General features: G+C 66.6%; 3 protein-coding genes and 1 non-coding gene across 14 annotated transcripts; 2 read left to right on the forward strand and 2 right to left on the reverse strand.

Annotated features, from left to right (window-relative positions):
- Positions 1-663: 663 nt before the first annotated feature.
- NEFH (neurofilament heavy chain) lies at positions 664-6,107 on the reverse strand. Of its 5 annotated transcripts, XM_040577303.1 has the most exons (6): positions 5,276-6,107; positions 3,977-4,176; positions 3,358-3,482; positions 2,394-3,171; positions 2,223-2,279; positions 665-2,165 (listed from the first exon to the last, which is right to left on the reverse strand). In XM_040577303.1, exons 1-6 carry the CDS (start codon positions 6,075-6,077, stop codon positions 1,257-1,259), a joined length of 2,871 nt encoding a protein of 956 aa, XP_040433237.1. In that variant the 5' UTR covers positions 6,078-6,107; the 3' UTR covers positions 665-1,256. The 5 variants fall into 5 exon arrangements, with proteins under 5 accessions (XP_040433236.1, XP_040433237.1, XP_040433235.1 ...); XM_040577302.1 differs by having other exon boundaries at positions 664-1,937; positions 2,052-3,171; XM_040577301.1 differs by having other exon boundaries at positions 665-2,279.
- A 2,766-nt stretch (positions 6,108-8,873) lies between these two features.
- AP1B1 (adaptor related protein complex 1 subunit beta 1) lies at positions 8,874-20,708 on the forward strand. Of its 7 annotated transcripts, XM_040576505.1 has the most exons (24): positions 8,874-8,955; positions 9,768-9,820; positions 9,907-10,012; positions 10,610-10,745; positions 11,290-11,535; positions 12,159-12,349; positions 12,880-13,101; positions 14,041-14,161; positions 14,382-14,477; positions 14,845-14,960; positions 15,265-15,430; positions 15,812-15,910; positions 15,985-16,244; positions 16,627-16,828; positions 17,201-17,221; positions 17,506-17,535; positions 17,642-17,785; positions 17,885-18,030; positions 18,496-18,625; positions 18,726-18,810; positions 19,191-19,277; positions 19,554-19,708; positions 19,987-19,995; positions 20,364-20,708. In XM_040576505.1, the coding sequence occupies exons 2-24, from the start codon at positions 9,784-9,786 to the stop codon at positions 20,436-20,438; spliced, it is 2,880 nt and encodes a 959-aa protein (XP_040432439.1). In that variant the 5' UTR covers positions 8,874-8,955; positions 9,768-9,783; the 3' UTR covers positions 20,439-20,708. The 7 variants fall into 7 exon arrangements, with proteins under 7 accessions (XP_040432439.1, XP_040432441.1, XP_040432442.1 ...); XM_040576507.1 differs by lacking the exon at positions 19,987-19,995; XM_040576508.1 differs by lacking the exon at positions 17,201-17,221.
- On the forward strand, positions 18,082-18,185 carry LOC121079898. Its single transcript, XR_005825209.1, has one exon. It is a non-coding gene; the product is annotated as a small nucleolar RNA SNORD125 (small nucleolar RNA).
- Positions 20,709-21,090: 382 nt separating the features above from the next.
- LOC121079379 (extensin) lies at positions 21,091-22,073 on the reverse strand. Its single transcript, XM_040576522.1, has 2 exons — positions 21,323-22,073; positions 21,091-21,281 (listed from the first exon to the last, which is right to left on the reverse strand). The coding sequence occupies exons 1-2, from the start codon at positions 22,071-22,073 to the stop codon at positions 21,106-21,108; spliced, it is 927 nt and encodes a 308-aa protein (XP_040432456.1). The 3' UTR covers positions 21,091-21,105.
- Between the last annotated feature and the right edge of the window lie 35 nt (positions 22,074-22,108).

Below are 22,108 nucleotides of genomic sequence, written 5' to 3' on the forward strand. Positions count from 1 at the left end.
ATCCTTGGTAACAGGGAATGGAGATGGATAAAAATAGCCCCTTCCTGCTTCCGCACTGCAGCCCCAGCCTTGCCTCGTCCGCACCAGCTGCCTGCCAGCTGACTCGGCACAAACCCCGGAGCAGAAGGGGAGGTTTGGGCTGCGACCTGTCCCCTCTCCATCCCTCACAGCTCCCCAGTGTGGGTCCCGTCCCACAGCCCTGGGGCTCCATCCCTGACACAAGGTCCCCTTCCTGCTTCTCCAACAGGGACAATTTTTGCCAAAGCAACCCCCCCGAAGGCTCGCAGCCCCTCTTCCCCTCCCCTGCAGGTGCTGCAGGCGCGGTGCCGCAGTGCAGGGCAGCGCTCGGGTTAAACCAGGCCCTCCCCACCCCTAGGGAGCTGAGGTTTAAAAAGAGAAGGAAGAAAAATATCGCCTTTGCGGAGCGTGATGGGGACTGGCCCTGTTTCCAGCCCCTGCCCCCCTGGGGAGTGCAGTCCTTGGTGCCTACCCACGAGCTGGGCTCTCCCCTGCTTCCCAGCTGGGCTTTCCCCCAAGGAAAGGGGAGAGGTGAAGGACCTGCCCTTGATGCCACGTGCCTCAGAAAGCCCCGTGCCACCCCCTGTGCACCCCAGCTGACAAATCCTAACCCCCCTGGGCCAGGCTCCCCCGCCTCCCTCCACCATCCCCTCCACCAAGCAACGCCAGCAAGAGCCGGGGTGTCTCTGTAAGCACTTTATTTGGTTATTGCACATAAGCAACTGACAGTGGGCTCGAGGTTCCTAGTGCACGGTGTAGTCCCGGGGTGGGGGTGTTCGTTCCTGCACGGTGCTCCCCCACCGAAGGCCGCTGCAGCCTGGGGCCCGCTGCAGGGACAGTCGGTGCCCCCAGGGCAGGGGGGGAGGACGCTGCCAGCCAGCCCGCGGCACGCGTCCCCTGCAGCTGGAGCTCTGCGGTGCACTTGTCCCTCGATGGCACGGCCGTGTTAAATAAATGCACTTATCGGAGAAGGGCAGTCGGGTCCCCTGGGGGCTGTTCTCCTCCTTGTAATTCAAGTGTTAAATGTGGCGCTCTGCGTACATCACATTCTGCTACGGAAGCTATCATAACATACCAGGGGAGTGGGGCGGCGAGGGGCTGTGTCTCTCACGAACATATTGCTAAGGTAAGGCCTGGCCGGGGGGAGGCCCTCCGAGGGTCCCTCCCCATCTCGCCCTTCGGAGGGGAGCGGAGCAGCTCCTGCACCCAGGGGTGCTGCCTCGGGGCCGGGGCTCCCCTCACTTCTTCCCCGCAGCGGGCGCCGGCTCCGGAGCTTTGGTGTCTGTGCTGGAGGGCTTCTCGGCCTTGGGGGGCTCCTTACTGGCTTTGGGCTCATCTTTGGGTTTGGCTTTGGGTTCCTCCACTTTCTCCTTCTTGGGTTCCTCCACCGCTTTCTTTGGTTCCTCCGCCTTCTCCTTGGCCTTCGGCTTCTCTGTCTCCTTCACGGCTGCTTTGCCGGCCTCCTGCGGAGGTTTTCCCTCAGCTTTCCCTTCCTCTGTGGGTTTGGGGCCGGCCTTGGTGGTCTCCTTCACCTGCGGGGCCGGAGGCTCTGGCCCAGCAGCCGCCTTCTCTTTGGGCTTCTCCTCCACCTTGGCTGGGGCGTCCTTCTTGGGAGCCTCCTCCTTCCTGCCCTCCTCAGCTCCGGGCTTGGAGGCAGCCTTCTCCTCCTTCGCGGGGGCTTTCGGCTCCTTGGGAGGGGAGGGGACGGGCTCCTTGGCTGGCGCTGCCTCCTTCTGCGGAGGCTTGGCCTCCTCCTTCATGGGAGGCTTGGCTTTCTCTGGGGACTTGACCGCTGGGGCCTTGGCCTCCTCCTTTGAGGGGGTTGCGGGTTTTTCTGGAGACTTGACTGCTGGGGACTTGGCCTCCTCCTTTGAGGGGGTTGGGGGTTTCTCTGGGGACTTCACCGCTGGGGCCTTGGCCTCCTCCTTTGAGGGGGTTGCGGGTTTTTCTGGAGACTTGACTGCTGGGGACTTGGCCTCTTCTTTTGAGGGCGTTGGGGGTTTCTCCGGGGACTTCACAGCTGGGGTCTTGGCCTCCTCTTTGGAGGGCGTCGCAGGTTTCTCTGGGGATTTGACAGCTGGGCTTTTGGCCTCCTCTTTGGAGGGGGTTGCAGGTTTCTCTGGAGACTTGACTGCTGGGGCCTTGGCCTCCTCCTTTGAGGGGGTTGCGGGTTTTTCTGGAGACTTGACTGCTGGGGACTTGGCCTCTTCTTTTGAGGGCGTTGGGGGTTTCTCCGGGGACTTCACGGCTGGGGTCTTGGCCTCCTCTTTGGAGGGTGTTGTGGGTTTCTCTGGGGATTTCACAGCTGGGGACTTGGCCTCCTCTTTGGAGGGGGTAGCAGGTTTCTCGGGGGACTTCACAGCTGGGCTCTTGGCCTCTTCCTTTAAGGGGGTTGGTGGTTTTTCTGGAGACTTGACTGCTGGGGACTTGGCCGCCTCCTTCGAGGGCGTTGGTGGCTTCTCTGGGGACTTGACTGCCGGGGACTTGGCTTCTGCTTTTGAGGGTGTTGGGGGTTTCTCTGGGGACTTCACAGTTGGGGTCTTGGCCTCCTCTTTGGAGGGGGGTGTGGGTTTTTCTGGGGATTTGACAGTTGGGGACTTGGCCTCCTCTTTTTTGGGGGGCGTGGGTTTCTCCGGGGACTTCACAGCTGGACTCTTGGCCTCCTCCTTTGAGGGGGTTGGTGGCTTTTCTGGGGACTTGACTGCTGGGGACTTGGCCTCCTCCTTTGAGGGGGTTGGGACTTTTTCTGGGGACTTGACTGCTGGGGACTTGGCCTCCTCCTTTGTAGGGGACTCAAGTTTCTCTGGGGACTTTGCAGATGGGGATTTGGCCTCCTCCTTTGCAGGAGACTTGGCTTCTTCTCCACCCTCTGCTTCAGCTTTCTCCCCTTCTTCCTTTTCTTCTTCAGCTTTCTCCTCTTCAGCCTCTTTCTCAGCCTCCTCCTCCTCTGTCACCTCCTCGGTCACTTGGATTTCCTCCGTCTGCTCTTCCACAATCACTGTCTCCTTCTCGGATTTCTCCACCACCTTGATTTTCTCCTCACTCTTCACCTTGATGTTGGCGGCGATGCCGGGAGCCTTGGGGACCACCTCGGGGAAGGAGATCATCCCAAAGCCGGACTCGATCCGATATTCCTCCCCTTCCAGGAGCTTTCTGCCAGGAGGAGACCAGAGCGGGGCTGTCAGCAGCTGCCTCCCGCCCCCTCCTGGGTCACCCAGATGGACCTTGGAGGTGGTCCCAGAGGACAGAAGTGCCTCCCCCTCACCAGAAGGGTCCCCAGGGAGTACCCTCAGCCCCGGGGAATGGCCAGGCCCCCCATTCCCCCTGCCGACCCCGTACCTGTAGGCGGCAATTTCGATGTCCAGCGCCATCTTGACGTTGAGCAGATCCTGGTACTCGCGGAGCTGGGCTGCCATCTCCCACTTGGTGTTCCTCAGCTCGCTGTCAAGCTGCTGGATGGTTTCCTGCCACACACAGAGCGGCTGGGGCCGAGCAGGGTGGCAGCAGCACCCCAAAACCACCCCCAGGTCTTGGGGGGGGGGGATGCTGCCCACCCAGCACTGGGGTGCCCCCACAGAGGGGTGGACACGGGGGGAAGGGGGCAAGCACAGGGGCTTCCAAATTGTCCCCAGGGGAGCCCCAGAGCCCTGCGCCACCTCCACTGAGAGCTCCCGATGGCAGGGGTGACATTTCTAGGACTCGGGTGAGTCTGGGGGCCACCCCAGCCACCAAACCCCAGCCCGAGGCTGTGGCATCGCCCTGGGGACAACGCTTCAGTCCACGGCCACCACCCAGTGCAGCTGTGCTTGGGACACAAGACGCAGCCTGAGCCCTGGGCACGCTTCAGTGGCATTTGTGACCAACGCCATGGGCAGCAGACGCAGGGGACAGCTTTGTTATGGGAGCCCCGGGAGGCCCCCTGCACCAACCAGAGGGGCTGGGACCCTGCCCGCGTTACCTGGTAGGACAGGACATCGGCATGGTGGCGCTCCTCCGAGTCCTGCCTCTGCCTCTCCAGCGACTCCTGCGTCCCTTTGAGGGCCTCGAGCTCGGTGGTCTTGGACTGGAGCTGGCGGCGGTACTCGGAGATCTCCTCCTGGGCCAGGCGGATGGCGTCCGTGTTCACCTTGGCCACCTCCGAGAGCTTGTCCAGCCTCACTGCGGCAGGGGAGAGGACGAGCTGCAGGGAGGGAGGCTGCGGTCTCCCCTCCGTGGGGAGCCTCAAACCCTTTAAAGGCTGCAAATCCCCCGCGCGTGTCCTCTGCGGGGCCAGCCCGAGGGGTCCCCTTTCTCCAGCCCCCCCCGGTGGTGCTCACGTTGCACCAGGAGGATGGAGGCGCCTGGGCAGGGAGGGCTGGGCAGGAATTTTCTCCACCCTGGACTTTCTCCAGCGTAACCCCCCCCTCTTCCCTCGAGCTCCTGCCACAGCCCTACGGACCCCCCCCCCCGGGCACCACCTCGCCACGCTGGGCTGCGGCCAGACGCACTGCTGGGGAGAGGGGGGCAGAACTGGGGAGGGGCGTGCCGCAGAGCCCCGCAGCCCCCCCGGGGACGGGGAGAGCCGGAGCCCGCAGCCCCCCGCACCCCGGCGCCGACACCGCACCCCTGGGCGCTGTCCGCGGTGCCGAGGGGCCGCTGTCCGCGGTGCTGAGCCCTCCCGCCCAGCTCCCAGCGCACCCATGGGTGCGGAGCCCCGCAGCGCAGCGGGGACGCACCCTGCGGGCCCCCCCTCGTCCTCCCCCCCCCCTCCCCAGCCGGGGATGCGGCACCAGCCCCCTCCCCTCCCCGCAGCTCCTGGCCTCGCTCCAGCGGGCGGCTTGGGGCTGCCCCGACCTTGGGGGTGGCGGGGAGGTGATGGGGGGGGCCCTCCCCAAAAATCCCCCGGGGGGGTTGGGATGGGGGGGGGGGGGGGAAAGGGTCGCAGCGCCCTTGCAGACAGCGGGGGACGGGGCGGGGGGGTTAGCATAAGATGCTCCCGGAGCGCAGCACGCACCCGGGGGCCATGCGCACGGCTGGGAGGGGGGGACAGGGACTTGGGGGGGGGGGGGGGGGGGACAGAGGGACTTACCGCAACGCCCTGCTGCGGCTCAGCCTGTGGGGGGAGCCCCCTGCACCCTCCCGGCGCGGGGGCACCCTCCCGGCGCGCAGCACGAACGGGGGACCCCCAGCCCGGGGGTACCCCCGAAGCATGCGGGGGGGGCGCGGGGCGGCACGGGGAGGGGGGACAGGTTTTGGGGGGCGGGGGGGTTTTGCTCACCGCGGAACCACTCCTCGGCCTGCAGGGTGCTGCGCGCCGCCGTGCCCTCCAGCTGGGCGCGCAGGTCGCGGAGCGCCGCCGTGACGCCGGGGCGCAGCGCGGCGGGGGGGGGCTCGGCGGGGGCCTCCCGCAGCAGGGCGCCCACCTCGTCCCGGTGCTGCCTCCGCAGCAGCTCGGCCTCCTCCCGCAGCGCCCGGGCGCGCTCCTCCAGCGGCCCCCGGGCGCGCTCCTCCCGCGCCGAGCGCTGCTCCAGCCCGCGGGCCGCCGCCTCCAGCCCGGCGCGGTGCCGGGCCTCCTCCTCCAGCCTGCCCCGCAGCGCGGCCACGTCCTCGGCCAGGCGGCACCGCTCGAGCCGCAGCTGCCCCTTCTCGGCGCCCAGGCGCACCAGGGCGCCCCGCATGTCGCGCAGCTCCCGGGCGTACAGCTCGCCCATGGCCGAGCGCCCCGCCTGCTGCTGCCGCAGCGCCGCCGCCTCGGCCGCCAGCGCCCGGTTGCGCTGCTCCAGCGCCCGCACCCGCTCGATGTAGCCGGCGAAGCGCTCGTTGAGCGCCTGCAGCAGCTCCTTCTCGCTGCGAGCCCGCGGCTCCCCCTCCAGCGACTCCAGGCTCTCGGTGGTGGCGGACGAGGAGGCGGCGGCGCTGCCCCCGCCGCCCCGCGCCGCCCCCGCCCCGCGCCCCGGTACCGACCACGAGTGGAAGCCGCTGGAGGAGAAGGAGGCGGCGGCGGAGCGCGGCGCGGAGCGGGCGGGCTCCTTGCGGAGCCCCCCCGGAGGGGCCAGCAGCGCCTCCAGCACCAGGCTCATGGTGGCCCCCGCCCTCACTGCGGCACCGCCGCCGCCGCCGCCCGCTTTATGGGGGCCGTCGGGGCCGCCCCGCCCCGCCGCCGGCACCGGGAGGGGGCCGGGCACCGGCAGCGGCGCCGCCCCGGGCCGCCGCCGCAGCCCCCCGGGGGATGGGGGGAGCCGGGGGACAGCGCCGGGGGGGAGAGGGAGGCACAGGGGGGCGAGGGGGAGAGAGTTGGGGACCCCCGGGGGCCGCACGGAGGCACTCCCGTGGCGTGGGTGGGGGGCAAAGACCCCCGGGGTGCTCCACTCGCAGCCCCCCCCCCCGGGTGCTGGGGGAGCCGTGCCGCAGTGGGGACCCCCGGGTCCTGGGGACGGGTCCCCGGGTGCCACTGCGGGGTGGAGGGGAGGCGGGAGTGTCCCCAGGAGAACAGGGGGGTCGGGGGGGGAACAGGGATGGGACCCCGGGATGGGGGGCAACCAGCCCGTCAGCCCGCGGGGCCACCAGCCAAGCTGCATGTGCAGCCTTCCCAGGCTGTCAGTGCGCGTGGAGCACCCGAGCCATCGGCATTCACGGACCACCGGGCCAAGACCCCACCGATCAGCACATGTGGACCACTTGATCTGTGAGGAGCCATGGAGCACCCAGCCAACCAGCACGCATGGACCACTTCGCTTATGAGGAGCCATGGGCCACCTGGCTAACCAGCACTCATGGAGCGCCCAATCTATTGGCACGCATGGCTCAATAGGCCAAGAGGCATGCGTAGACTCAACCAGTTGACCGCCCGGCCAACCAGAATGCGTGGACCACGTGGTCTATGAGGAACCAGGGGCCACCCGGCCAACCAGCACATGTGGACCACTTGGTTTATGAGGAGCCATGGACCACCTGGCCAAACAGTACTCATGGAGCACCCAATTTATCATCACTCATGGCTCACTGGGCCAAGAGGAATGTGTAGACCCAACCAGTTGACCGCCTGCCCAACCAGTATGCATGGACCACCCGGCCAACCAGCACTCATGGACCACTTGGTCTATGAGGAGCCACGAATTACACGGCCAACCAGTGCACATGGATCACCCAATCTATTGGCTCTCATGGCTCACTGGGCCAAGAGGTGATAGACCCAACCAGTTGACCGTGCACCCAACCAGTTGACCACCTACCCAACTAGGTGACCACCTACCCAACCAGTTGACCACCTACCCAACTAGGTGACCACCCACCCAACCAGTTGACCACCTACCCAACCAGTTGACGACTCAACCAATCAGTTGACCACCTACCCGACCAGGTGACCACCCACCCAACCAGGTGACCACCTACCCAGCCCGTTGACCCCCTGCCCAACCATCACGCAGCGACCACTTGGCCCACGAGGGGCCGTGGGCACGGTGCCCACCAGCAGCACTGCACCCAACCAGCGCGCTGGGACCCCCCTGGCAGCCATGTCACCTACACCACCCGGCCAATCAGCACACCAGCAGCTCGGCCAATCAGCAGCCGGGCCCGGCCCAGCCCATCAGCAGGCCCGCAGCACCCGGCCCTGGCAGTGGTCCCGGGGTGGGGATGCTGGAGGGGCTGCAGCCCCACAGCCCCGGGGCGTGCTGGGACAGGGTTCCCCACGCGCATGGCACGCGCTGACCTTGACGCATGCCCTGCGAAACTCTCCCTACTCATCACTTTTGGTTTATTTATTTTTTTTCCTTTTTTTTTTCCATTTTTTTCCCTGTGTCAGGACGGAGGCGAGGGTTTGAGCGAGCAGCGCGTTGGCAGGCAGAGCCGCTGCAGTGCCGGGCGGCGGCAGGATGCTGCAGTCCCACCCCACCCCATAACGCCCTGTAACATCCCCGCACCCCATAAACCCTCATAACTCCCCCATAACCCTTCCACATCCCCCATAAGCCCCCCCATAACCCATCCCCACCTCCCATAACCCCCATATAACAACACAACCCATAACCCCCCCAAACACCCCATAACACCCCCACCCCATAACCTCCCCATAACCCCCTATAACACCCCCACGCTCCATAACCTCCCCATAACCCCCGCCCAACCTATGACCCCCCCATAACCTCCCAATAACCCCCACCACCTCCCATAACCCCTCCATAACCCCCCACAGCCCCCATAACCCCCCCACAAGCCCCGCACCCCCCCATAACCCCCCCATAACCGCCCCCCCAGCCGGCACTCCCGGCCCCTGGCTCGGCACAGGGGCTCAGCGGGGTGGCCCCGAACCCGGTGGGGACGCGGTGGCTCCGGGGGGGGGGGGGGGACACACACGCAGCTCGGGGGGGGGACACCCAGCCCTGCCCTCCCCCCCCCGTGCCCTGTCGCACCTCCTGTCCCCGCGCCCTTCCCCAGCCCCGCTCCCTTCCCGTGTCCCACCGCCCTCCCGTCCCCTGTCCTCCCCCGCTCCCCACGCCCCATCCCTGACCCCCCCCGAGCCCTGCCCTGTCCCCTGTCCCCTGTCCCCTCCCGCTCTCTTACCCCGTCCCCCCCCGTCCCTCACCGCGTTCCCAGCCCCTGTCCCCACTGTCCCCAGCCCTGTCCCCCCCCGTGCCACCCCCGTGTCCCATCCCATGTCCCATGCCCTCCCCCATCCCGTCCCCTGTCCCCCCCCGTGTCCCATCCCGTCCCCTGTCCCCATCCCATGTCCCTCCCCGTGTCCCCCCCGTCCCCCCCGTCCCCTCCCCCGTCCACCCCGTGTCCCACCCCCGCCCCTTCCCCACCCCGAGCTCCCCGCCCCAAGCCCCGCCCACCGCTCCCAAGCCCCGCCCCCTCCCACAAGCCCCGCCCCCGCCGCCCCGGAACCGCTCCCGCCCCGCGCTCACTTCCGCTGGGGCCGGTGGCGGCGGGGCCGGGACCGGGACCGGGACGGGGCAGGTGCGGGGGGGCCGGGACGGGCCGGGACCGGGGCTGATCGGGGCCGATCGGGGCCGATCGGGGCCGGGGGCGAGCTGCGGCCCCACGAGGTGCTGGGACCGGGACCGGGATCGGGATTGGGATCCAGATCGAGACCGGGATTGGGATTGGGATTAGGACCGGGATCCGGATCCGGATCGGGATTGGGATCGGGGCCGGGGCCGGGGCCGGGGCCGGGGCCGGGGCCGGGACCGACTGGGGCCAATCAGGGCCGGGGGCCAGCTGCGGCCCCCTGGGGTGCAGGGACTGGGACCGGGATTGGGATTTGGATTGGGATTGGGATTAGGACCAGGATCCGGATCGAGATTGGGATCGGGGCTGGGACCGGGACCGGGACCGGGACTGACTGGGGCCAACTGGGGCCGGGGGCCAGCTGCGGCCCCCCGGGGTGCTGGGACCGGGATCCGGATCAGGACCGGAATTAGGATTGGGTTTGGGATTGGGATTGGGATTAGGACTGGGACTGGGACCGGGACTGGGATTGGGATTGGGACTGGGACTGACTGGGGCTGATTGGGGCAGGGGCGAGCTACGGCCCCCCTGGGTGCTGGGACCAGGATTGGGATCCAGATTGGGATTGGGATTAGGACTGGGATTGGGATTGGGATTGGGATTGGGACTGGGACCAGGACCGGGACTGACCGGGGCTGACTGGGGCTGGGGGCGAGCTGCAGCCCCCCTGGGTGCTGGGACTGGGATCGGGATTTGGATCAGGCCTCAGGCGCTTTTGGGGTAAAAAAGCCACAAATCGGTGAAATCCCCCCACCCTGCAGGAGGCGCGGCGGCACCATGACGGACTCCAAGTACTTCACCACCACCAAGAAAGGTGAGGGGGGGCCCGGGCTGGCCCTGAGGGGTCCCGGGGGGCTCCCAGGGCCCGTCCCCACGCCCGCCCGTCCCGCCCGGCCCCAGGGGAGATCTTCGAGCTGAAGGCCGAGCTCAACAGCGACAAGAAGGAGAAGAAGAAGGAGGCTGTGAAGAAGGTGATCGCCTCCATGACCGTCGGCAAGGATGTCAGGTGCGCGGCCCCGCTGACGGGTTTTGGGGTGGGATTCCCTCGTTTTGGGGCTCTCCGAGGAGGCGGCAGGCGGCTCCCCGTGCTCTGCTGGCCCCATAACGGTGCCTGGGCCTTGGGGGTGCCCCTGCGAGGTGCTCCTGGGGTTGGATCAGGCCTTACAGGTCCCCAGCACCAGCCACCATCGTGTCACCCCAAGTCCCTTCGTGTCGCCCCAACACGTCCCTCCGTGCCCCAACATGCCCCATCGTGTCCTACCATGCCCCTCTATGTCCCATTCCATCCCTCCGTGCCCCACCACTTCCCCTCGTGTCCCACCATGTCCCCTCACGCCCCATGGTGTCCCATCGTGTCCCACCACGTCCCTCCACGTCCCACCTCGTCCCTTTATGCCATGTCCCTTAAACGCCTCCCACCCATCCCAACGCACAGCCACCCCCTCGGCCACCCACACTTTTAGGTGGCAGCACGCTCCCAGGACAACGGGGACACCTGCCCCGGTGGGGGGCACCTATGTTAACCCCCCCGGCCCTCCCCTGCCCGCCCGGGGGCCGTTCAGCGCCCGCTGCGCTCCATGGCGAAGCGGCTTCTGCGTTGCAGCGCTCTGTTCCCGGACGTGGTGAACTGCATGCAGACGGACAACCTGGAGCTGAAGAAGCTGGTCTACCTCTACCTGATGAACTACGCCAAGAGCCAGCCCGACATGGCCATCATGGCCGTCAACACCTTCGTCAAGGTGACGGGAGCGCCGCGTGCCCGCGGGGTGTCCCGGCCGTGCTCGGGGCTCGCCTCGCACCGGGAGAGAGGGCGACGTGGCCCCGCACAGCCCAGGGAGAAAATGTTTTCTGGGAGGTTGTGGTGCATCCGGTGGTGGGGTCAGGAGCTGAGGAGCGAGGTTCCTCTGGTGGGAAGGTTTGCCAGGGACTTTGGGGTTTGTTGGGTTTTTGGTTTGTTTGTTTTTAAAGAAAAAAAGCAGTTCACCCATTGGGGCGTGACCCGGGTCTGGCGGATGTTCTGCGGGATTTGGGACCTCGGTGTAAGCAGGGGAGATGTAAGCAGTGGAGATGGCTGGGGCACCTCTGGAATGTTTTTGGTGTTAAGGCTTTGGTGTGCTCCAGTTTTTGGAATGAGTCCCCTCCTGCGGGAGGCACTCTCGCTTCACCCCCTCTCACAACCTGAGCGCTAAAACCTCGAGGTTTTGGGAACCCGAAGGAGAATTGAGTTCCTGATGGCTGTGGCCACAGGAGCTGGGAGTCTAACCGTCCCCTCTGTCCCCACAGGACTGCGAGGATCCGAACCCGCTGATCCGGGCGCTGGCCGTGCGGACCATGGGCTGCATCCGCGTGGACAAGATCACGGAGTACCTCTGTGAGCCCCTGAGGAAGTGCCTCAAGGACGAGGACCCCTACGTGCGCAAGACGGCGGCCGTCTGCGTGGCCAAGCTCCACGACATCAACGCCCAGCTGGTGGAGGACCAGGGCTTCCTGGACACCCTCAAGGACCTCATCTCGGACTCCAACCCCATGGTGATTAGGGTTTGCCTTCCCCGGCCGGGCGGCAGCGGGTGTCCTCCCTCTTTCCTTCGTCTCCACGCCTTCGCTCCCGTGCTCCCCTTCGTTTCTTCACGCTTTTTGGTGCTTGGCAGACCGCTTCCAGGGACAGCAGTCCTTGGGGCTGTGTTCTGTGTTGTATAACTGTCTCCTGGCCGCTCCTAGCCGTGGGGCTGCGTTAATCCCTGTGCCATTAGCTCCTGTTCCCTGGGGGATCAGGGCGGGTAGCAGCGGGGAGCTGCTGGCCGGGGGTGCCGCGGTGCTGCGTGTCTGCTTCCCATGGCTGCTGTCAGCTCAGACCCGCTGCAGCTGCGGGGAGGGACGGGAGGAATCAAGGCTTTGGGGTTTGCCCACACAACTCGCTGAGCAGCGGCGGGGAGCGGGGAGCAGCCCGGCCCCCCGGGAGAGCCGCGGTGCAGGCAGCGGGGCCACGCTGCTGGTGACGGCCCGTCTGCGCTCCAGCTGGCGGGGAGAGGCTGGCGCCCAGATGTGGAAGCGGGGGGCCCACGCTGAGGGCGCAGCTCATCCTCCTGCACCAGCTTCCCCCTGGGACATTAAACACGGCTCTTGTCCCATCGCGCGTCCCGTCCCCTCCGCAGGTGGTGGCCAACGCAGTGGCGGCGCTGTCGGAGATCGCGGAGTCGCACCCGAGCAGTAACCTGCTGGACCTCAACCCCCAGTCCATCAACAAGCTGCTCACGGCCCTGAACGAGTGCACCGAGTGGGGCCAGATCTTCATCCTGGACTGCCTGGCCAACTACGTGCCCAAGGACGACCGGGAGGCCCAGAGGTGAGGGAGGTTGGGGGTGGCAGGGTGGAGGCAGGACGGGGCTGGCGCTGCCTGTTCCCCTCTCTTCTCCCCTCTCTTCTCCCCTCTCTTCTCCCCTCTCTTCTCCCCTCTCTTCTCCCCTCTCTTCTCCCCTCTCCTCTCCCCTCTCCTCTCCCCTCTCTTCTCCCCTCTCCTTTCCCTCTCCTGCTGCAGGCGAGGAGCAGCCCACGTCTGCTCGGCGCCGTGTCTGGGGACCCCGCGGTCCCTTAGGGAGTGCTGTCCCCACGGTGGCACGAGGAGTGGGCTTCTCCAGCCACTTCAAAACACAGTCTCACCGTGCAGTGAGGGAGAACGGGCTGGGCACTAGGGAGCTCCCCCTGCCACGGGGAAATAACCATCATCGGGAGCGTTTAAGAGCCAGCTGCTCGGCTTTTATGGGGATCTTCAGTGGTGGCCGCCTGCTGTGCTGCAAACTACCGACGTTCCTTGGAGTTCTGAGTGGGATGCTGGGCTCTGACTGCCTCTTTCCCTTTTTTTTTTTTCTTTTCCAGCATCTGCGAGCGGGTGACGCCCCGGCTGTCCCACGCCAACTCGGCGGTGGTGCTGTCGGCGGTGAAGGTGCTGATGAAGTTCATGGAGATGCTCTCCAAGGACCTGGACTACTACGGCACGCTGCTGAAGAAGCTGGCCCCGCCGCTGGTCACCCTGCTCTCCGCGGAGCCCGAGCTGCAGTACGTGGCTCTCCGCAACATCAACCTCATCGTGCAGAAGAGGTGCGTGTCCTCCTGCCCGCGGGAGCTGCTTCCCCGTGCTCCAGCCCTCCCGAGGGCCGTGGTGGCATCCAGCCTTTGGTGACACGACCCAGCGCAGGGGTTTTCTCCTTCCTATCGTTGAAATCCAAGGGCTGGGCGCAGAGCGTCAGGAGAGGCAGTGGGCAGGGAGTTAAGCTGGGAAGTCCACAGAGGGTTTATTTCAGTTTATTTTTTTATTTTGGGGAGCAAAGGATGGAAAGGCGAAAAGCTGAGGCGTTGGTTCAGTCATTTTAGTCTAGTGAGGAATTTTTGTGACTTGTTTCTACCTGGTCGTCCTTGTCAAACAAGCGAGTCCTGAAAGTCCCCTTGTCCCTTGGCCCATCTAACGTTGCTGGAGGGCAGGAGGTGGCCGAGGCCCCGTGATCGTGCTCAGGGCGGCAGCGGCCAGCTGGAGAGCTGCAGTCAGATGACCCATCGCCCTGCCGGCATCGGCGCTGTGGCCTATTAAAAATAGCAGCAGCTTCTGGGGGAGGTGGAAAGCAATTAGCGCCCCTGCGAGGGGGCGTGCGGAAAGCAGCTTGGCTCCTCGGGGACCTGGCCTCCCCCTTCCCCGCCTCTGAGGCTGTTGTGGTGAGGAAGGTCCAGTTTGGCCCTGGGCTCTGGGCTGGCGTCCCTGCTCCCCCAGGGTGTCCCACCCGACCTCGCCGAGGCCAGCGTCCCCTGTTGCATCGCAGCTGGTCTTGGTTTGCGGCAAGGTTGGGCGCGTGTCCGCAAAGGGGAACCAAGGGCAAGAGTTGTCAGGGGAAAATCGTGGCATCTTGAACTCCTGGGCGATGAGCAGCCCCAAAACCTTGTGCTTATGGCCGGGCAGCCTCACCCTCGTGGCCTGGAGCTTTGGCAGCTCCCAGCTCCGCTCACCTCGGCCAGATCCCTTAATCACTGCCTCTCCTTGCCCCCCAGGCCCGAAATCCTGAAGCACGAGATGAAGGTGTTCTTCGTCAAGTACAACGACCCCATCTACGTCAAGCTGGAGAAGCTGGACATCATGATCCGCCTGGCTTCCCAGGCCAACATCGCGCAGGTCGGGCTCCGGGCGGGCACGAGGGGCTTGGCCGTCCCCGTTAACGCTTCCCCCTGCCTGTCCCGTGCTCCGGTGCCGCCGGGGCTGCGGCTGCCCCATTAAATCCCTGATCCGGCCGTGGCTTGGCAGCCAGCTGGGATTTGGGGCATTGCATCGGGGGGATCTGTGGGTTGGGGGCTTTCCCGGCCGCGCCGCGCTCAGCGCCTCGTCCACCCGGCAGGTGCTGGCGGAGCTGAAGGAGTACGCCACGGAGGTGGATGTGGACTTCGTCAGGAAGGCGGTGCGAGCCATCGGCCGCTGCGCCATCAAGGTGGAGGTGAGGCCGGTGCGGAGGGGGACACGTGCACCTCAGCACGCCGTCCTTTGTGTCACCTTGTGTCCTGCTGCCAGCTGTGGCCGGGCAAGCATCCTGCTCCAGCCTGTGCTGGGCGAGCTGAAGGCCTTGCATCCCAAAGAGGATCCCCGAGGAGCTTTGGTGGGGCTTGGGGGTGGCTCAGAGCAGTTCCTTGGGGCACAAGGAGTGCGTCACATCCCCTTGCTGCCTGCAGCTGGTTTAGAATTTGGGGCACAGGAAGGGGAGAGAGCACCTGTGTGTGTCCCCCTTCTGCTCCGCGTTGGGTTTTGGGGGCACGGAGGGGTGTGATGAGGGTGTGAGGGCATCGCTGACCGAACCCCCCCGGCAGCAATCGGCGGAGCGCTGCGTCAGCACCCTGCTGGACCTCATCCAGACCAAGGTCAACTACGTGGTGCAGGAGGCCATCGTCGTCATCAAGGACATCTTCCGCAAGTACCCCAACAAGTGCGTGGGGCGAGGGGCGGGACGGGGCTCCCCCCCGGCTCCTAACGTGGTGCTCCCAGCGCGGTGATAACCAGTAAGCCAGCAGTCTGCACGAGTAGCCAGCGGTTCGGAGAGAGGGTCGGGACCAGACAGACGGGGCCGAGAAGTGAATTCTCCGAAGGGGTGGCATGGGCAGTGTCCCAAAGTCTTCCTTCAGGAAAACAGGAACTTTTTGGGAACAGCAGGAACAGTCCTGCTGCTGGTGACGGGGCAACGTGAGGGAGCAGAGCCGGGGATTTGGGGTGACCCGTCCCTGCCCCGGCAGGTACGAGAGCGTCATCGCTACCCTGTGTGAGAACCTCGACTCCCTGGACGAGCCCGAGGCGCGGGCTGCCATGATCTGGATCGTGGGCGAGTACGCCGAGCGCATCGACAACGCCGACGAGCTGCTGGAGAGCTTCCTGGAGGGCTTCCACGACGAGAGCACCCAGGTGTGGCGGGGCTGGGGGGCAGAGCTGGTGGCCACGCGAGTGTCGCGGGGCCCTGGAGGTGTCCTCGCAGTGCCTCGTGTGGTGCTGGGTGTGGGGCACCCTCTGTGAAGTGCCACCCGGGCACCTTCCCGTCTTCGAGGCTGGAAGGGACCCGCTGGTCACCTCGTGCCAGCGCAGAATCTGCCCTTTGGAGCTGAAGAAGCGGCGGGTTGGTTTCGGGGGGCTGCTTGCGCCTGCCCCTTCAGCTGGGGCAGGTGATTTTTCGGGGGAAATTTTGGAGGGGGGTCACCCATGGAAATTTCCTCCAGCCCGTTGTGCAAGATCGCGTCCCAGCGGCGTGTGCGGGGAGAGCTCACGTGTTCTTGCTCTGTCTGCCCCCAGGTCCAGCTGCAGCTGCTGACGGCCATCGTGAAGCTGTTCCTGAAGAAGCCCACCGAGACCCAGGAGCTGGTGCAGCAGGTGCTGAGCCTGGCCACGCAGGTGGGTACCAGCTCCTGCACGGGGCCAAGCTTCCCCTGCCCCGTGTTTCGGCACTGACCCCCTGCTTCCCGAAGGACTCCGACAACCCCGACCTGCGGGACCGCGGCTACATCTACTGGCGCCTGCTCTCCACCGACCCCGTGGCCGCCAAGGAGGTGGTGCTGGCCGAGAAGCCGCTCATCTCCGAGGAGACCGACCTGATCGAGCCCACGCTGCTGGACGAGCTCATCTGCTACATCGGGACGCTGGCCTCCGTCTACCACAAGCCGCCCAGCGCCTTCGTGGAGGGGAGCAGAGGGGTCGTGCACAAGAGCTTGCCCCCGCGAACGGGCTCGTGAGTGTCCCCTCCTCGCTGCCAGCCGTCCCCACCACCCACGGGGACGTCCGGAGCTGGGTGGTGTGATGGGGACGGACACCGAGCTGGGCTGGCTGTCCTGGTGTGGTCACAGTGTGGCTGGGTGGGCTGGGTGTCCTCAAGGGGGGGTTCCCTGTAGGAGCATCCCCAAGCAGGAGCAGTATGGACTCCATGCTGTCCTCCTAAGCCTGGAGATTTGAGGTTTAGGTGGAAGGTGGATCTCAAGGATGGCGTTGGGAGCCCTGTCGGATGGGACATCTTGCTACAGAGCCCAGCTGGGTGGCTCTCAGCCACGGGGGCTCCAGCAGGCTCAAGCAGAGCCCTTCAGCGTCTCACGCCTCTCCCTTGTCCTTCCCTGCAGGAGCGAGAGCGCCGAGAGCCCCGAGGCAGCCCCCTCGGCCGGGCAGGCGGCGGAGCAGCCGGCCGTCATCCCCGCGCAGGGCGACCTGCTGGGCGACCTGCTCAACCTGGACCTGGGCCCCCCGGTCAGCGGGCCCCCCCTCGCCGCCTCCTCCGTGCAGATGGGTGCCGTGGACCTCCTGGGAGGGGGCCTGGATAGCCTGGTGGGTCGCCGCGCCGCGTGCTCCTGCCCTGGGGTTGGATGTTGGGGCTCCTGGGGGTGGGATTGTCTTCTCCACCTGGAGACGTCTGGGCTAGCCCGTTCCTTCTCCGGCTCATGATGAGGGGTGCTAATTAACCTCATCCCGTCAGGCAGCTGGAGCAGGGCTCCTCGGTGCCTGCACCCAAGCAGGTCTGTGACTTGGGGACGTGCCCTGTGCGCCCCAGAGCCACGAGGAGGAGATGCCCGGGCAGGACTAACCTCTTTTCCCTCCTCCCTATCTCCTGTCTCTCTTTTCTTTTTTGGTCTCTTCTCTCCTGGCTTCTCTCTGCATGCGCCTGGCTCTCCTCTCCGCCTTGCCTGCTTCTGCTTGGAGATGGGGGACGAGTCGGAAGGGGTATGCACCGGCCCTTTTCTTAGCCCTCTAGCCCCCTGCCCACCTCCGCAGCCCCCTGCCCCGAGGGCTGGGTGCGGAGCTGCCCCCGCCGTGTCCTCGGGACCCCTCTGGGGACAGCCAGCCCCCGAAGCGCTCAGCCTTCGTCCCTCCGGCTCTCGGTGTGCGTGGGGAGCCCTAGCGACCCCGAGCCCTCGCTCACTCACGCCAAAGCTTTTGGGAAGTGCCCGTGATGGGGTGTCCCGTGGGGCCCCTCGGCACCGACAGCGCTCTCTTGTCTCTTGCAGCTGCGCAGCGATGTGGGAGGCAGCCCCGCCGTGAGTGCCCTCGCGCCCCTTGCACCTTCCTCTTCCTCCTCCTCTTTTTTTCCTCCTCCTCCTCCCCACCGCAGTGTCCCCTGACCCGCTCCCTTGTCCCCCGCAGATGGGTGGCGGCGGTGGCTTTGCGGCGCCCAGCCCCGCGGTGCCGCCCAGCATGGGAGCGCCCCTCGGCAGCGGCCTCGGGGACCTCTTCGACCTCACCGGGGGCGTGGGGACCTTGTCGGGGTCCTACGTGGCGCCCAAATCGGTGAGTGGGGCGGCGGGGTCCGGCTGCCCCGGGCTGGGTTTGGTCACCGAAGCGTGTATTTTGGGGGTACAACCACGTGGATTTTGTGTCTCGACCCAGGTGTGGCTCCCTGCCATGAAGGCCAAGGGGCTGGAGATCTCCGGCACGTTCAGCCGCCAGGTGGGCTCCATCTCCATGGACCTGGTGCTGACCAACAAGGCCCTGCAGGTCATGTCCGACTTCGCCATCCAGTTCAACCGCAACAGGTGGGGCGCCCCCGGGGCCGCGGTGCCAGGGGCTGGTGGCGGTGGCAGCCGCCGGGGAACGGCCTCGCGTGATGATCCTTCCCTCCCTGATGGCGCCGATGTGATGGTCGCCAAGGCGAAGCCTCTGAGAAGTTGTCTGAGGAGGCTGTTCCCCGGGGCACGACCGCCTCGCTGGGCGCGGGGCGTCCTCGTTTGTTCTCCTGGGGAGCCGATGCTTTGTCCTCACCGAGAGGAGCACCAACGAGGGGTGCTCGTAGTGGGGGAGCACCAAAAATCAGCGGAAATCTGGAGGAGAAGGGTGCCAGGCTGGGGGGGCTGCCTCGGATTGCCCCAGGATGGGCAGGGCAGGAATGGGTTGGGCTCTTGGAGGGGATCAGGGTGCAGGGAGATGGGCTGGGGAGGTCCCAGAGCCGGCAGTGGGACCCGCTGCCCTGACCCCCCCTCGCCCCGTGTCCCCCCTCCCAGCTTCGGCCTGGCCCCGGCCGCCCCCCTGCAGGTCCACGCGCCGCTCGCCCCCAACCAGTCGGTGGAGATCTCCCTGCCGCTCAACACGGTCGGCTCCGTCATGAAGATGGATCCCCTGAACAACCTGCAGGTGGGGGCACCCCCCGTCCCCCCCGGGGGCTCCCTTTGGGGCCCGGGCACCTGCTGTGGGTCAGGGGCGGTGCTGACGTCCCGCTGTCCTTCCTTCCCAGGTTGCGGTGAAGAACAACATCGACGTCTTCTACTTCAGCACCCTCTACCCTCTGCACATCCTCTTCGTGGAGGACGGGAAGATGGGTGAGTCGCAGCACGGGTGCCACCCCCTCTCCTCAAATCCTCCCGGCCGCGTTCCCAGCCCTGGGGATGGAGCTGGGAGCTCCAGGAAGCCGGAATCCCACGGGAATCTGGCGGTGTGACCAGGCTGTGGTGCCCCAGGTGGCCTTGGGCCACCACCTCTCATTCCTGAGCCTCTTCCCCGAGGCAGCCGAGCTGGCTGACCCCGAAGCAGCGAGCAGCCGGGCGAGGCTGGTCTCGGGTGGCTGCCGGAGGGGCGGCAGGGTGCTCCCGTCGGCCCTGGGGGGCAGCGCAGCGTGGCCCCGTGCTGTGCCGGGGCTGGGGGCTGGAGGAGGAGCCGGCTCCTCTGCTGGCATCACCGCCCGGTTGTGTCGTGGCTGCAGAGCGGCAGATGTTCCTGGCCACCTGGAAGGACATCCCCAACGAGAACGAAGCCCAGTTCCAGATCAAGGACTGTTCCCTCAGCGCAGGTGGGTCCAAACCCTTCCCAGGGGCTCTCAGCCTCGTCCTTGGGGCTGGACTCGGTGCTCAGCTCACCCCAGCTGGGCTGGGGAAAGGTGGGGGCTCCCCTTTTCCCTGCCCTATGGCCACGGAGGTGGTCACAGCAGCCTGGGGACTGGTGGCCTCCAGCGGAGATGTTCGGTGCCCCAGGAGGGGCATTGCTGTGTTAAATGGGGCTGGTGGTGCTGGGGCTGGGAGCGGGGCCGGCTCCAGCCGGTGCTGAGCTCTTCTCTGCCCCCCCCCAGACGCCGTCAGCAGCAAGCTCCAAGGCAGCAACATCTTCACCATCGCCAAGAGGAACGTGGAGGGCCAGGACATGCTCTACCAGTCCCTGAAGCTCACCAACGGCATCTGGGTGCTGGCGGAGCTCCGCATCCAGCCCAGCAACCCCACCGTCACGGTACGGCCCCTGCCCCTCGCCGTCCCCGTGCCCCTCGCGTGCCCGGGGGGGACGCAGGGTCCCTGTGGGGTCGCCCTTGCAGCAGCGGGGAGGCAGCAGAGGGGAAGCAGAGAGTTCCCAGCCCCCAGAAGTCCCTCGGCTAAGCCGTGGCGCTCGGTGCAGCCCCCTTTCCCCGTCCTCGCTGACTTTTTGGGGCGCTGGGGGTGAGCGGCGGTGCTGACTCCCCTCTCTGTGTCTCCGTCGCTGCGCGCCCGCTGCCGCCCGCCCCGCTCTTGCAGGATTTGGAGGTCAGCACAACGGGTCCTACCCTGCCTCGGGGCTGTGCCTGCCGCCTGCTCCCTTCCTTCCCCAGCCCTGGAGGGGTGGGGGGCTCGGGGCCGGCCCAGCACCCCGGGGGGGGCACAGCTGGGGGGCCGCTTTGCATGGGGAGAGCTGCAGGGCCCCATCCTGCACACGCGTGCTGCGCTCCAGGAGCGTAGGCGATGCCTCGGGGGGAGACCCCCGCGAGGACACCCCCCTGCATGTGAACGTGGCCGTGGGGGGGGGCTGGGGGGGGCTCGGTGCCATCCGTTGGCCCCTGGGGGCTGTCCCCGAGCCCTGGGGTGCAGGCTGAGCTCCCGGCACCCCGTAAGCGCCCCCCCCTTTCCCCCCCCAGCTCTCCCTGAAATGCCGAGCGCCCGAGGTCTCCCAGCACGTGTACCAGGCCTACGACACCATCCTGAAGAACTGACGGGGGGGCCGCGGCCCCCTGCATGTTCCCTCTCCTTCCAGCCCCAGCACGGAGCCGCCGCTTCCCTGGGCCCCCCCCGGGGCTGCCGACGGATCCATTGCCCCCCCCCCCCCGGCTGGCTCTGAGGCTGGGGGGGCCCAAAGGGGGGGGATTGTCTTGGAGAGGGTCCCCCCCACGCCACCACGGGGGATGCTTCTACTGCCCCGAAGGGCTCAAGGCATCAAATGGAAATTTTTGAGTGCTGTTTAAAAAAGAAAACAAACAAACAAACAAAAAGGGCTTTTTCCTCCCTGCAGGGCTCCCTGGCTTCGCAGGGGGGGGCCCAGCACGGACTCAGCCCCAGGCCCCCAGCTGGGGGCTGCGGCTCCCTCCCCTCCCCACCGTCCCCCCCCCACCCTGGGGACACAGAAGCCGTGTCCCCTTCCCCAGCGGTGGCACGAATGGCTCCCCCCCCCCCCCCCCAAATAAAGCCATCGATCCCCCGTCGATAGAAGCGTGCGGTGCAGGTCTTCAGCTCCCCGCAGGAACCACCTAATATATATATATATAAAATATATAATACGCAGCCTGTGTCCCCTCCTTTCGGTAAGGTGACATCTGCCCCACGCAGCCCCCCCCCCCGGGGGGCTCGGGGTGCTGCGAGCTTCCTCGGCGCAGTGCCCTGCCCTCACCGTGCCCCAGGTAACGGCACCCTGGGGTGGGTGCACGGCGGGGACGTGGTTTTTTTTTTTGGGGGGGGGAGGGGGGGGGGGTCCACGACTCTGCCACCCCCCCGGACAGACGACAGCGGAGGCGTTGGGCTCAGCTCGGTTCGGGCTTTACTGGCTCTGGGAGCGCGCGGGGCAGCCGGGGCTGCGGGAGGGGGTGGCCGCGCGGGGGGGGGGGGGCCTTAAATACGCACACATGGGGGGGACCCCCGGGATGGGGGGGGGTCAGGGTGGTAAGGTAAGCTGCTGGTCCCCGGGTGGTGTCCGTGGGGGGAGAGGAGGAGGAGGAGGAAGGGAAGAAGGGCAGGGAAAGAAGAAGGGGAAGGGAAAGGAAAGGAGGAGGAGGAAAAGGGAGAAGGAGCAGGAAGAGAAGAGCAAGGAAAGAGGGAGAAGGGCAAGAAGAGGAAGGGAAAGAAGAAAAAGGGCAAGGGAGAAGGAAGAGAAGGAGAGGAAGGGAAAGTAGAAGGAAAAAGATGGAAAAGAAGAGCAAGGGAAGGAGGAGGAGGACAAGGAGAAGAGGAAGGGAAAGAAGGAGAAAAGGACAAGGACAAGGAAAGGAGAAAAGCAAAGAAAGGAGGAGCAGGAGGGGAGGAGGAAGGGAAAGGCAAGGAGGAGAAGGACAAGAAAAGGAAGGGCAAGGAAAGGAGGAGGAGAAGAAAGGCACGGGGAAGGGGAAGGGCAGTAGAGGTGGGACGAGAAGCCAAGAGGACGAGTGGCACCGGGTGCACCCAGCCCTGCTCATGGCCGGCTGGGCGCACCCCCTGCTCCAGCCCCCGCCGCGGGGCTGCTCCCGCGGGGACCCTGGGGCCCTCCTGGGGCCCCCACCCTCCGACAGCCCCCGGGTGCCACCGGTGCCACCACCCCATCCCCGTGGCCACCCCAACCCAGCACCCATCACCTGCCCGGGGACCGTCCCTGTGGCCACCATCGCTGCCCCGGGGGGGTGCCCCCCACCTGCCCCCC

The sequence above is a fragment of the Cygnus olor genome, chromosome 17 (assembly GCF_009769625.2).
Source record: "Cygnus olor isolate bCygOlo1 chromosome 17, bCygOlo1.pri.v2, whole genome shotgun sequence".
Taxonomy (NCBI): Eukaryota; Metazoa; Chordata; class Aves; order Anseriformes; family Anatidae; genus Cygnus; species Cygnus olor.

What these genes read in the sequence shown, in the direction of transcription:
- NEFH (XM_040577299.1), bottom strand. Translation starts at nt 6,077, where the DNA reads ATGAGCCTGGTGCTGGAGGCGCTGCTGGCCCCTCCGGGGGGGCTCCGC. An exon ending in GGCCGAGGAGTGGTTCCGCG is followed by an intron (nt 4,177 to 5,275) that starts GTGAGCAAAACC and finishes CCCCTGCCGCAG; the next exon opens with TGAGGCTGGACAAGCTCTCG. An exon ending in CCGATGTCCTGTCCTACCAG is followed by an intron (nt 3,483 to 3,976) that starts GTAACGCGGGCA and finishes TGTGTGTGGCAG; the next exon opens with GAAACCATCCAGCAGCTTGA.
- AP1B1 (XM_040576505.1), top strand. Translation starts at nt 9,784, where the DNA reads ATGACGGACTCCAAGTACTTCACCACCACCAAGAAAG. An exon ending in CTTCACCACCACCAAGAAAG is followed by an intron (nt 9,821 to 9,906) that starts GTGAGGGGGGGC and finishes GCCCGGCCCCAG; the next exon opens with GGGAGATCTTCGAGCTGAAG. An exon ending in CCCAGGCCAACATCGCGCAG is followed by an intron (nt 14,162 to 14,381) that starts GTCGGGCTCCGG and finishes TCCACCCGGCAG; the next exon opens with GTGCTGGCGGAGCTGAAGGA.
- LOC121079379 (XM_040576522.1), bottom strand. Translation starts at nt 22,073, where the DNA reads ATGGTGGCCACAGGGACGGTCCCCGGGCAGGTGATGGGTGCTGGGTTG. An exon ending in TGTGTGCGTATTTAAGGCCC is followed by an intron (nt 21,282 to 21,322) that starts CCCCCCCCCCGC and finishes CAGCCCCGGCTG; the next exon opens with CCCCGCGCGCTCCCAGAGCC.